General features: G+C 41.2%; 1 protein-coding gene across 10 annotated transcripts in view; it reads left to right on the forward strand.

Moving 5' to 3' along the window:
- The window catches only part of LOC147318765 (focal adhesion kinase 1-like), an 80,229-nt gene that overhangs the window by 50,476 nt on the left and 15,934 nt on the right, over positions 1-13,819 (forward strand). For 9 of the 10 annotated variants that reach the window (XM_086310860.1, XM_086310859.1, XM_086310861.1 and 6 more), the window contains 8 exons: positions 534-631; positions 938-1,022; positions 1,132-1,232; positions 1,576-1,691; positions 1,910-2,010; positions 2,139-2,228; positions 2,368-2,572; positions 10,206-10,317. In XM_086310860.1, the coding sequence (XP_086166986.1) occupies positions 534-631; positions 938-1,022; positions 1,132-1,232; positions 1,576-1,691; positions 1,910-2,010; positions 2,139-2,228; positions 2,368-2,572; positions 10,206-10,317 (908 nt within the window). Of the gene's footprint in view, positions 1-533; positions 632-937; positions 1,023-1,131; positions 1,233-1,575; positions 1,692-1,909; positions 2,011-2,138; positions 2,229-2,367; positions 2,573-10,205; positions 10,318-11,640; positions 12,550-13,819 lie in introns of all 10 variants that reach the window. The other variant, XM_086310863.1, reaches the window with a different exon arrangement.

Below are 13,819 nucleotides of genomic sequence, written 5' to 3' on the forward strand. Positions count from 1 at the left end.
ACACAAAGAATATTGAGCTGCTACAGTTCCAGTGATCTGCGTCCCGAGCAAAAGCAACAGGTTTTCTGTTGGCCTGTGAGCCTTTTGAGAGTTTTCACCATATACCACCTGACTTTATCCATATTACATTTGAATCAACATATAAATTCATGCTCATTGTAATTGGCTCCTGTTTGTCTGTGTTACATGGCATGTCTGGCTGTGGTTTGCTGATGCTCTTGTTGCATGCTGTTGATGGTGAGCTTGTTTATAAATTCAAGCTTGTCAGAGTAGGTCAGATTTTTGAAATATTGCATCTGACAGAATTCAATTTATTTCCATGGTGCGGTCTGAAACTAACCTCAAACATGCGTATTTAAGCTGTTTAACCTACAGATTGTTTAGACAGGCTGTAAAAATACTATAAAGTGCTCTGACAAGCTTGGTTAATGCAAGCCCAGTGTGTGGACATTAATCTGTGTATGTTTTGATCTGAAGGCTTACTCTGTTCATTTTCATCTGTGTGTGTGTTCGTGTTTATTTTGTGCATCCAGCGCGGGACTATGAGATTCAGCGGGATCGTATCGAGTTGGGACGCTGCATAGGCGAGGGTCAGTTCGGAGACGTCCACCAAGGAATTTACATCAGCCCGGTACGTTTGTTGTCTTTGCTCTCTCGCGCTCTCTCTGCACACTCACTTTCAAGAGAGGCTAAACTGATTCAGTCATATCACAGTAACGACACATAGCACAGTCAAAGCATTTGTACCAGAGAAGCATAAAGGGATGGTCTTGTAGAACAAATTTAATAGGTAACAGTATTTATTTTAAAGGCCCTTTAGTGAAAACTGCAAACTGTTTAGAGTTTGATTGTGACTTCTGTGGAGCAGACAGTGAATATGGTGCGTGTTGGTGTTGAAATGATGCTGATTTTGCTTGTTTGGATGCGTTTCCTGCAGGAGAACCCAGCTCTGTCTGTGGCAGTGAAGACGTGCAAAAACTCAACATCAGACAGTGTCAGGGAAAAATTTCTCCAAGAAGCACGTAAGATGCTGACCTCATAGCAGTAAAATCATAGTACCCTCTAAATAGTTTTTAAAAAAGGTTTCTTTTTGGGGAATTGTTTGACTCCTCCCTCTTGTGTTTCTTACAGTGACCATGCGTCAGTTTGATCATCCTCACATAGTGAAGCTGATGGGAGTCATCACTGAGAATCCAGTCTGGATCATCATGGAGCTCTGTACATTTGGAGAGGTATGACACTAATAAGAATATGTATAAGTTGCATCTGTGTAAAGCACAGTTACATCCCTGTGCATGTGGTATGTGAGCCCTGCTGTTTTCTATATTTGTTTAAAAACTGGAAACTATAAATTAGATCAGAGTTTTTGAGACGTGACCTGTAACCCTGTTGTGTGTTTGTTTAAGAACAGATCAGATGATAAACACTTTTCTGTCAGTTATTTCCTCACATTCCCCAGGGTTAAATATTATGGGTGTTATACATTAACTCATGTATATGCTTTCTGGTTTGTTTTCTCATTGTGTTTCGTTTCAGCTTTATTTATATAGTATCTCCCTGTGTTTTTCTACACAGCTTCGGTCGTTTCTTCAGGTGAGGAAATACAGTCTGGATCTGGCTACTCTCATCTTGTACTCTTACCAGCTCAGCACAGCGTTGGCGTATCTAGAGAGCAAACGATTTGTACACAGGTAGGAAAGAGCCATACAGAAATAATATAGCAAAATATTCATAATTACTAAATAAATATAATTCCAGTAGGTGGCGTTGTCACCTACTGGACTGAAACACTGTTGTTCTGTCAAAAAAGAAAACGCATGTTAGATATGAATGCGACCACTGAATTTGAATAGAAAAAATTATATCAGTGAGTTTTTCTCTTCCTCTAATTCCTTTTTGACGTCTCCAGAGACATCGCAGCGCGGAACGTGCTGGTATCAACGGTTGACTGTGTGAAGCTGGGAGACTTCGGGCTGTCGCGATACATGGAGGATAGCTCTTATTATAAAGGTATGTAAAAAAGCATCGCCACCTTTGTCTTACTTTCTTTGTGATCCGGCAGAGAGAAGCTCCATTATTATTCATAGCAGACCTGATCAGTGAAGTGTGACACAGTTTTCTTCATTTCTGTTTTTCAGCATCTAAAGGTAAATTGCCTATTAAATGGATGGCTCCAGAATCCATCAACTTCAGAAGATTTACTACAGCCAGTGATGTCTGGATGTTTGGTATGTTTTAAGTCTGTGCTGCTTCAGTTTTGTCCCGCTCCAGTCTGCTTCTGTTTTACCCTTGCTTTGTGTCTTTGCTTTACGACCCCTGTAGGCTGTAGCTGTCTCATTCTCACTCACGTTATTTGTCTTTCTTTAGGTGTCTGCATGTGGGAGATTCTGATGTATGGCATCAAGCCTTTCCAGGGTGTGAAGAACAACGATGTCATAGGCAGGATAGAGAATGGCGAGCGACTGGCTATGCCCCCTCAGTGTCCTCCTACTCTCTACAGCTTGATGACAAAGTGTTGGTCGTACGATCCCAGCAAGAGGCCACGCTTTAATGAACTTAAAACACAGCTGAGGTCAGTGGCGTGTGATCTGAGAGACTGTGTGTGACTGTGTGTGAGGCACTTTGAGTGTGGATTTTCTGCAAATTGATTTTTTTGTTTGAATGCTTGAATGAACTATGCTGCAGGAACCTTAAACCATCATTACTTTATAGACACGTCTCAATTAAACCCTAAAGAAATGAGTGAAACAGTCATGAAGACAATGACATAGTCAGTTAAACTTCAGAGATCGAGATAACAAAAACAAAACGGTCTGTGGCGGTGGCCACAGACCATTCAGGTTACAGGTAGTCCAGCTCTAGCGACATGGCACATCCATATGTGTCATTCTGAGAAGGTTTGTCTCTGAGCACAGTCTCAAATCTAGAGCAGATACCAGGAGGGAGGTTGTTACAGGACCGTCAGCAGCAGGACCGGTATCTGCTCCTTTATGCATGGAGGAACAGGAGGAGCAGAACCTTACAATGACCTTGAGCAGGCTAATCCTAAACAGACCATCTGAATCAGAATGAAAGGATTGGACTCCGTTATGGTATCATGAGGGCTCAATGTCCTTTAGCAGGACCTGTGCTCAGAGCCCAACAGCATGCAGGTTTACCACTGGCACCACTTCTGACAGATGTAAATAAGTCTGAAGATGGCGTGGTGTTATGCTGATAACATGTTATATTCCATTTGTTAAAAAGTCACAAAAGGTGTCGGGTTAAAAAAAAAACAAAAGGAGATGTGGAGTCAGAATTCTTAAATTAAAAGGTTTTATTAATATTTTTGTTCCTAATTAAACTGAAAGAAACAGACAAGTTGCTGTCACCTTTAAAAAAAGGTTAAAACAAACAAACAAACCCAGGAATTGGTCAATAATCAGAAAAGTCAAAAAGGTTAAATCACCAAAACACACACACTTGCCCACAGAGCAGGAGTAAGCAGCCACCACACACAGCTCACTAGCTGCGAAACAAAAATGCTCTGCGGCTCTACAGATCCCCTTTTTCTAGCCTTAAATACTCTTACTAGAGTAGTACTTATTAGAGTAGACTCAGCTGTACAAAAAGGGTGGCACCTACAGCACGTGAGCTGGCAGGACGCATGTATATAGGGTCAGAATCCAAAGAAGCACAAATATTTGTATTTCAGATCCGTCAGTATTTTTTACCCAACTTCATGTGTACCATCCACGTCCTTTTTAGTAAGCTTTGGTTTAAATGATATTGGTGAAGAAAGCTGAAGAATGACTGCAGTGGCACATTTATTTTACTTAGTTGTTACATTATCGTATTAGAAAGAGAACCTTTATGTAAATTTAAATTGCCAGTTGCCATCTGGATTTATAAAAAATAACAATAGGTAATCTGAATACATTGAAAAGGCAAAAGTACTTTTATGTCATTTATAGGTGAAAATGTGTTGTGAAATCCAGTGGATGTTTTTCTGTTCTACTTTCTGCAAATTGATACCACAGGTGTATCTATTAAAATTTTTAGAAACGTTTAAAACTCAGTGACCTCAAGATCAGAGGTCAAGTTTTCTGAGAATCTATTGAATGCTATAACTCAAGACGCACCTTTGATTACCATAGCTGCACCTTCTAGGAGGCTGAGGACCACCACTGGGGCCGTCAGTATTTTTACACTTGCTTGACAGCAGGTGTCACTCTCAGTCTGTTGTAATCACGGCAGTGTCACTAGCAGTGGGACAAACGAGGAAACGCTGTAGATGCACTTTTGAAAGTCTGAAACATACTGTGGTCTTGTAGTTTTCTGTTTTTCTTGATGACTTAACATCAGACCAAAATGAAATATTAACCACAGACAGTCTGACTTGTGAAAATGTCTGTGGGTGCCAAGAAAGATTCTTTGTTCATTCAAGCTTAGGTATTTCTTTTCTGGCTTGTTTAAACAAGTTTGTAGGTCTCGTAGACTAGTTTTATAGGTAACATTTGTATTCCAGCACACACTCACTGGCATTTCATTAGGTATGCTGTACTGCTGGTTTGGCTTCAAAACTGTCTTGATCTTGATCAACATGGGCAACAATTTCTCAATTGGTACCAAGGGGGCTCAAAGTGTGCCATGAAAACTTCCCCACACTATTACATCATTACATCACAGTCAGCCTGAATCACAATACTTTATAAATCCCAGAGACAGTAATGAAATATTACAATCTGTTACAAAGTAATAAAATATAATGAAATGGCTCTAATATGTGCAAATAACTTCCAGTACATTGCACAAAGTTGAATATATATAGTTGACAGTGAGTTGCCTCTATAGATACAAGGAGGGATCCATGATTTCATGTTGTTTACGGCAGATTCTGATCCTACCATCCAAATGTTGGCAGAAGTCAAGATTCATCAGACCAGGTGACATTTTTCAATCTTCTATTGTCCGATTTTGGTGAGCCTGTGTGAATTGCTAACATAAGTCCCAGTCTGGTCTTCTGCTGCTGTAGCCCATCAACATATTGTGCTTTTGTTGTAACGAGTGCCTATTTGAGTTAGGTTTGCCTTCCTTTCAGCTCAAAGTGTCTGGCAATTCTCCTCTGACCTCTGGCATCAACAAGTCAGTAAAAGATCCTACATATCAACTTTCCTCCTTATTCTGATGCTCAGTTTGATCTTGAGCAGGTCATTTTGACCACCTGTCAGAGTCCCTAAATCCATGGCTCAAAGAGGATGAAACGATCCAGCTGTAAACCCATACAAGCAACGGAATGATAATACTGGTGCTGATGAAAGTGAGGGAGCCTCCATGGTCCTCCTTCCCTGAGTTTATATATATGCACAGACAGCTTCTGCAACTAATCAGCACTAAGGATAATGCTAGTATTAGCAAGTATTACAACTTCTCTTGATATGTTACAAAGTATACTGTTTACATATTTTCAGATACCTATTTTTATTTTATTTTATTTATTTTTTTACCAGTGAGAGGATATCCAACTGACAATATTAATAGTCTTCACAGCCTAACTGAGTGCACACAAAAGGGTCCTTTACTGCTCAGGATGTAACACAAACCTGTTCAGGTATGAAGCAGGGTGCACTTTGCATTCTGTTTGGGCTGATGACTTTATGGCTGCCATGGTAACAGAGTTGTGATGTTGACAGAGACAAGTAAGCAACTTCAGTCATGCCTTTCCTTGTTAGATGATACATCACGGCTTCATTACTAGATTTTGCCTGGAGATGGTTTTGCAAGGATAGATCGCATTTTCCGCGAAATCCCGGGCGTGTTGCGATCAGATAAGGCAGTACCAGACATCACTGCTGGTAATTTTAAAATTCCCCGAGTCCGAGCCCCAGACTAGTGTGTCTCTTATTAATGGGAAGGCTCGAATATATTCACCATTTATCATTTATCAAGACATTACAGTTGCACAGTCTCAGGTAGAGGGGTGTGCCTATAATCTGGTCACCATGTCAGCTGTCATCATCTTCAGGTACAGTCAAAGAAAGAGACTGAATTTATAAGCCATCACATGCAGAAAAACAGCCACACAAACAAGTTGAAATTATTTATTTAAGCTACAGTATGTTCATGCTTTACAGCACTTTTTAAGACCTCTTGCTCGGCGTTGTGTAGCAGATCAGGAGCTTTAGTTTAATCTGACTCTTCTATTACCACATATACTATGAATATTTTCTTTCATTGTGCTACACAGTGGGGTTAGGTAGAGGCTAGTAAGGAGAATGCTTTACCCACCCGTCATTACTCAACAGTTCATAATCTTTTGGCATGAACAGACCTGTAGTTTTTTGGAAACGATGTTTCAGCATTGCCCCTTATGGGAAATGAAAGAAATGGATTATGAGATTAGGAAGACTGATATGAAACTTTTATTAGAGTGCAGTCTGAACCTCTAAAATCTATAAAGACGATGCTTGGTATACATATTCATTGAAGTAATATCCTCATTGTTTCTCGTAATCGTGACATTGGTTCTCCAGGTGTCACTTAACAATAGAACATGCTGCAGATAGAGTTCAGGTTAATTTGTCAACATTGTTTCGCCTTTATTTTTGTCCTTTGCATATAGTCTACAGGAAATTAGTCTTTAAGAGAGCTATGAAAGGAGTCTGCAAGCGCTGCTATCAGTTATTTAGTCTAGACAGGCCCTCCTTAGTCATTTCATGAACTCTTCATGACAGCTAAGCTTCCACAACTGACTGAATCCCTCCTGACAAAACATATTGCACTTAGTTTGTGTACCTTATACATTTTAAGTCACATTCTTACTGTGTGAAACATGTGGAGCATGCAGCAGCAGCGGAACAAGATGCCATCATTGTTTCCTTCAGCGTGCACATTCTCTCTCTACCTTAACCTTTTTTTACTCTCTTACACAGAAACAGGAAAATGAGGGCGCATATTTAACTCCTGTGGTTTTATGAGTTTTGCTTAAAACCAGCATGACTCACACCTCACATTCCACCTCCACTTTTCTCAGTGTCAGCTCTCCTGCTTCTCCTGTAATTCTGCTTCTGTTAGGCTCCCTTTACCACCTTTTCCAGCACACCCCCCCCCCCCCCCCCCCTTGACTTATGACTTATGCTTTTTTTTTTTTACCATCTCCTCCTTTTGGCTCAGAGCAAGTTGGAGGCCTTCATGTCGCAGAAATCCGCTCGTTACTTTGACACATGCTTCCATATGTTTGCAGTTGTATGTTTTAACAGGGTGAGAACATAGTGTGGAAAAGTGCATGTGCAGTGTGGCTGCTAAGCGGGCAAAATTAAGTGCATTTATTCAAATTGGGATGGCTGAGAGCGAAGGAGCCCTCGGTGGGCCTCAGCCAGTGTCTTGGTTACCAAGTCAATATTGACCATGTTCGACTTGGTCACTGGCTATTAATAGGAGAAAGTGGAGCCATATAAGGTTATACGATTTGGTTTACTTTCAGTCTGGCTGGCTTTTATATCATAATATCAATTATAGGTCCCTGCTGCCAAATATGCAACTCTCAGCTACTACTAGTGTGTGTGTGTGTCTGTGTGTGTGCGTGCGCGTGTGTGTGTGTGTTTACACAGTGTGCAGCTGCCATGAGCCACAGCTTACCAAAGAACAGAGGGAGAGAGAGAGAGAGTGAGGGAGAGAGAAGACAGATAGAATTAAAGAAGAATGGAAAAAGCCGAGCAGAGTTACTGCAACGCTGCACTCCTCACGGTCAAAGCTAGCCTACGAAGATCAGATCGCGTTATCCCAGCAGCGAAACGTATCTGAGCTGCAACAGAGCAGGTTTATGCAATCCCATATGAAGAAGTAGGCATTGTGATTCTAGTGATGCTAATATCCTCTGCAGTTCACGGTGACCTTCAGTAAAGTATTAGTGCTGACTGCTGTCGGGCCATCACCCATCTAGGGGCTGCTTTAATTCTTCCTAGGTGCTCGGGCGGATGTGGACACTTTTTTTTCCCCCTAAGGTAGAGTATTGTCTGATCTCTTTGCACTTCTATCTCATTTGACTTTTCTAAGTGTTGTGATGTCAGGCTTTGAAGAACTCTTTTCATTTAGCATATAATCAGCTGTTATAGGAGCTTGTATTAGTATCCCTTTGACCAGAGTTGTTCTTCTGGCGTTCCTCTTTGATGCTCTTTGACGTTTTTGTCTTCAGAGTTTCAGTCTGAAGGCTTATTGCCAGTATTTTGTTTTTTAGAGAACTTGGCTCGTTCACAAAAGCATAAATATGCTGTGATAGCAGTGACTCCTTTTTGATGGAGGATTTAAATATGGACTATAGACTTTACTGAGCAAAGTCTCACACTCATCAAGTCATCATGATGCCATATGTATGTTAGTATCCTGATAATCTTCAGTCGTGGTCATACTGGGAGCTCTCAGGTGAGAACTAGAGTATGTGAGATTAAGAGCAATGTGTTGCTCGAAACCCTAAGAATATGTAGTCCGCAGGGCCTGCGTAAATAAACTGAGGAGGCCTTGTTATTCCAGGTGGTGCAGTGCAGGTGGGGGTAGGAGACGGTCTGTGTTGATGTTGCCAGGTGTTGATGGTATTGCTGTTGCATGTATGCGATGTCATTTACTGTTCAATTGCTAAGCAAGACTGGCAGATTCATTTGCTGACTGCTTACATTAAAAAAGAAAGCACACACATTAAATATATAATCAGAGAAAGACTGGGAAATCAATCGCGAACAGTTAGGTTGTTTTGTTTAGTTTTAGCAAAGTAATTGTGTGTGTTGTATCTGTATTTGTTCATGCTGGGATTACTACTGTTTATTATTATGAAGTAAAAGGTACTGCTGAAAAACTGGTGCTAAAGGATTTAACTTTATCTGAGGTCTTTAGCTGAGTAAAGTAAGGATTGCCTCTACTGTAAGTTTAGATAATTGTAATTAATAATGGGTTTTAAAGCTCAATAATCAAGCTGCTGACTGTCGGTTCACACAAGTCTATGTTTACGCCGTGTTTGAGTGTGTCAGAGGGATCTCGAGTGTGATGGAAAAGCAGAGCAGACTGGAGACTGACTCGGGCAGGTGCAAGGACACGCAAACAATCGACGAGACAACAGAACAGGAACAGCGTAACGATGCTGCTAGAAATAGCGCCTGCCCTTGTTGAGGCAAGGCGAGCAGAAAGAGCACGTGGCGGTGCGGAGAGGGTGCTGTGCTGGATTGTTCAATAGAAGTTCAGTTTTCTGTTTTGTAAAAAGAGTAAACCATCTGCTCTCCCTCTGGGATTCGGGGCTTGGCTTCATCTAACTGCTGCTTTCCCAGGAAACGGGTCAGTAATTTTATCGCTTAAATTCAATGTGGTATCTTTGGCTACGCTAGACCTAAAAATGTTGGGTTTGGGGCGTGGGATGTTTCTTAAACTGTGAGTGATTCAGTCCATTCTTAAGCAATGCGAGTCAATGATTAAGTGCTTTAGCGAGCTGGCACAGTTGGCCAGCAAAGAACTGACAAAGACTGAAAATTGAGAGACGGTGATGATTTTTATTAGGCAAAAGTTCTAATAAATTCAATTTGTTGCGTTAGAGTAGCTGCCCCATGAGAGTGATTTATGTGGGATAAACTGTGGAGGCATAAAGAAGCAGCAGTAGGGCATTTCATAACAAAATGATATTTGATTTTACTCTCACTTAAGTAGTTTTTGCTTGGAGAGTCTGTACAAACAGAGTGCGAGGAATGCATGACTTTTAGTGGGTACACAGCACAGTGTAATAAAACTAATACTGAGGACAGTGTGTGCCTTTTAAATGGGGTTCACAGCAAGTTTTCATATTTACAGGGGGAGGCAGAAAACCACTTAAGCCAGCAGTGTGCTTGTAAAGAATCGCCAGTGGGGAAAGACCCTAAAAAGTGGGAATTGTGTGTTAGTCTAAGAGCATGCGTTTATATGAGCGGAGATAAAATTTCTACACTGAATGCAAAAGCCTTTTTTCTGCAGCAGTGGGAGTAACTGTTTCATTTACGTGCCTCTGGATGCTGCACGTGGATGGACATCATCATTATTCACAGTTAAATACCAGGGACCTCTGTAACACGGGACTGCATTCTAATAAACAGGCTCAAGTGTTTGTTATCATATTTGTGACAGAGTCACCCCTGCCTATTTACATATGTGCTTATGCATCATTGAGTATGAGTGTATGCAAGTACCCTGCTGTTTGTTTTTCTTTCTTTTAGCACAATATTAGAGGAAGAGAAGGTCCAGCAGAAGGAGAGAAACAGGATGGAGATGAGGAGACAGGTCACTGTTTCGTGGGATTCTGGAGGGTCTGATGAAGCACCACCAAAAGTAAGACACTACCACACCACATGTGTTTGTGTGTCTGTGCGTTTGTGTTCGTACGAGTGCACAGTGGTGTTTTCTGTGCTGTTGACACCCTGATCATTGCAAACACTGAGTGCTTTATAGCCACAATTACAGACTTTTAGTATTCTTTCTTTTGGATTTGTGATAGGTTTGTTTCCAACTTGTTGTATTACCCAAATATCTAAGTGTTAAGCACTGTTAAGTCTAAAGAGGAGAAATCAGCAAGTTTATGTTAACACTTTTCACATGATGACTTGTCAGTTTGCACCCTTGTGATGCAGTCAGACGAGTCATAGCAGAAGTCAAAACAAAAAGATTTAAGCTCTTTCATACAGACTTTTCAAGGAGTGCCGTGTGTGTCTGTGTGTGTGTCTGTGTGTGTGTGACCACGTCCCTCCTTGTAAAAATGCTAACACTGAAAAGGAAGGAATGGATTAACTTGATATAGTCTTTGATTTTTGATTTTTCTTTCTGCATTCAAATCGCCGTTTGTATTTCAGTGATGCCAGAGTTTCCTATTATGCTTTTTCACTATGATGATTGTGATGACTGTGCAAATGCGTGACCACAACCAAACCCTGTTACACAAGACAAGAGCAAGAAGAGAAAACTTTTTTCTTTCTTCTTTTCCTTTTACTTTGTCATCATCCAATCTGAAAACCAGACTTGTCTCTTATTTTTTCTCACAAATGCACAATTCTTTAACTGTTCTGTTTGCTAATCCATAAACCCAGCCCCCAACTGCTACCATTACTCCTCACAGCTTGTTGCCTCAGCTGCTGGTTGCTTTATCCTCACTTACGGCCTTATGCTACCCTGCTGTTAGCATCTGATTTAACTGCTTCCTTCGACTGCAATGAAAGCCAGATGTCTCGAGCAGAAGTTCATGAGATGGAGATATGTTTTTTTTTAAAGGGTTAGGGTCAGGCTAGTTTTGTTTGCCAGTAAACAGCTGGTTCATTGGCAACATAATGAATTGAAGCTGTTGGTTTGGGAATCTTGATGCATGCTCAATCATTCAGGTAAGGGAATCTTAAAAAGTTTATTTTGTTCATCTGGACGTAGTGAAGTGAAGAAGTCAGTTGGATGAGCAATAAAATGTTTCTGCTACTGAAAACGCTACGTCCAGATGAACACAATCAACTTTTTAGGATTGGTTTGAGTACAATCTGTAAGCTTATTTGCTGCATGACTTAGGATACAGTTGTGTACATCTCTGTCTATGCTTTATCTCTTCCCGGCTGTCACACTGTGACACTTTTATTTCGACATGTCCCTCCTCTACCTTTGTGTTTCTGTTTGCAGCCCAGCCGTCGTCCCTCCCTGCAGCCCACCTTCAGTATGGATTGTGTTTCTGCTCCTTCTCATCTTCACTGCCATCAAAAACAGTGCTTTGCCTCGCAGCTTTCCCTCTGCACTGGGAACCCTCATCCTCACCTTCCCACTTATCCTCTCAACTTATCATCTCTAAAACGTCTGCAGCATTTTTCCTCTTCTCCCAGCCCTCAGCCTGAGTCACCCCCTCAAAACAGCAGTTATTACAGCAGCTCTTTGTCTCCCTGCAACCCAGAGTTAAATAGTGAATTCAAATCTTACTCCTCCCTGTTGGTTCAAGAACAAACTAATGTCTTTTTTCCACTTCACACACATTTGGACAGCCTGTCCAGCAGCAGCTGCCCACGAAAGACAAATCCACCTACTAACAGCCACCTGCTCCCTTCCTCCCATTCAAAGTCAAACAACACCCACTTCCATCCCCGGCATTTCTCTCCTTTCCTTTCACAGTCCAGTCCCAACTTTAACTCTCTGCCCTTCAGCACGTCAGATGTTTGTCCCCACACCCTCCATAGCATCCAGCCCGAGTCAAATTTTGATCTTAAGACCCTGCAGTTGCACAGAAACAGCAGCTCTCATACCCACCGTCAGACTAATCGCAGTACTCCACTCCAACTGCACTCTGACGCCCAGACCTGCCATCCTGCTGTGCAGTCATGTGAGAAGTCCCCGCTCCCCCCTCTTGCCCCACACACAGTAGCATCTGCCTGTAATCTGTCCTCTACCCACCTTCACCCATCCAGCCAAATGCATAACCTCCCCATAACTACCCACGTACCTTTTTCCATCCTCTGCTCTGAAAGACCCAAGTCTACACCATTGAAGGCAGGTGGTGTGCTGCTAAACTACACTAAAGCTTTTCTACTAACAGGAACAAATGTGAGTGCACGTATTTAAAAAAAGAAAAAGAAAAACGCTGCAACAGTCCCATTAGTGATGCATGTTGGGTAGCTCAACATAAGTAAATAGTTACTTTTTTTAACATTATTTTATGTGAACATTGATTTTCACAATCTAAATTCCATTTTCAACATAAAGTGGGATGAGAGTTGCAGCATTTTTTAATACTCTCCACTGAGAAGTAAAACTCTAATCTTTAGACCATTATCATAATTACTGTGCAGGAGGGAGTTTTTTCCATGGGTTTATGCTAAGACTGCTTGCATGCTTTGTTCTCGCAGGACAGGCCATTGAAACGTCCTCTGCACTCTGTGATTGAATGCGGCCACATATATTTGTGTTTGCGTCTGTCGGGCATAGTTTTGACGTGTCCTCGGATTAATGCACCCTATTTCTGGCTTGTTCAGGAATGCCTTCAACGAATCCTTAATCCAGTGGGCTAACACTGACTAATCGAACAAACATGACACTTCTGTGGAGTGCATGTTAAATCAAAAAACACAAATATCTGATCAGTTTTGGTGAGGTCCAGAGGCAAATGTAACACAGTAACACACTGTGATTAAATACCCTCTAAGCATATGGACCTGCTTATGCATTGTACTATATCACATTCCTTTATTGCATAATATTATTAAATCAGGTTGTCTCACTGAGATCTTTTTCAAGTGAGATCTATGCAGAAAAGATATTCAAAGTACTAGTGTTTAGATGAACATGTGAAGACCGTAACTATAAATACCAGATGAGGGTAAAAGGCCTGCGTGTGTCACATGTGTACACTCTGTCACCTTGAACCAGGTTATGGGTGGCAGCCAGTAGTAGTAGTAGTACACACAAGCTCTAGGTAATCCTGTTTTCAGGGTAAAAGGTCAGTCTCATGGCAGCACACAAACACCATTCACATATTTTCTGTCTTGAAGTGTATGGCTTCTTGTAAAATAAATATATATGGCTACAATTTCTCTAAAGGTGAGAAATCAGCGAGGAACAAGCTTTCACATTGGCCTGTTTGGCTCTTTGCTGAAAAGTTCAATCCTCACCACAACCAGGATCAGCTCCTGTTATTGGACATGATTATATGTCCTCCTGAGATCGAACTGGGGAACTTTTGTTTATTAGGTAATGTGTGAATCACTACACTGAGAAAAGCTTTAATCACTCCTTTCTTGTGGAGCTTTGCCATGGCGTCACACTTGTAACAATGCATGTCTCTCAAAATTATTGAATTGATTCAAAAATAAATAAA

Source organism: Aulonocara sp. 'chitande type north' Nkhata Bay, linkage group LG11 (assembly GCF_057382095.1).
Source record: "Aulonocara sp. 'chitande type north' Nkhata Bay isolate Kocher_YH1m ecotype deep benthic linkage group LG11, A_spYH_male_GT1.1, whole genome shotgun sequence".
In the NCBI taxonomy this organism is placed as follows: Eukaryota; Metazoa; Chordata; class Actinopteri; order Cichliformes; family Cichlidae; genus Aulonocara; species Aulonocara sp. 'chitande type north' Nkhata Bay.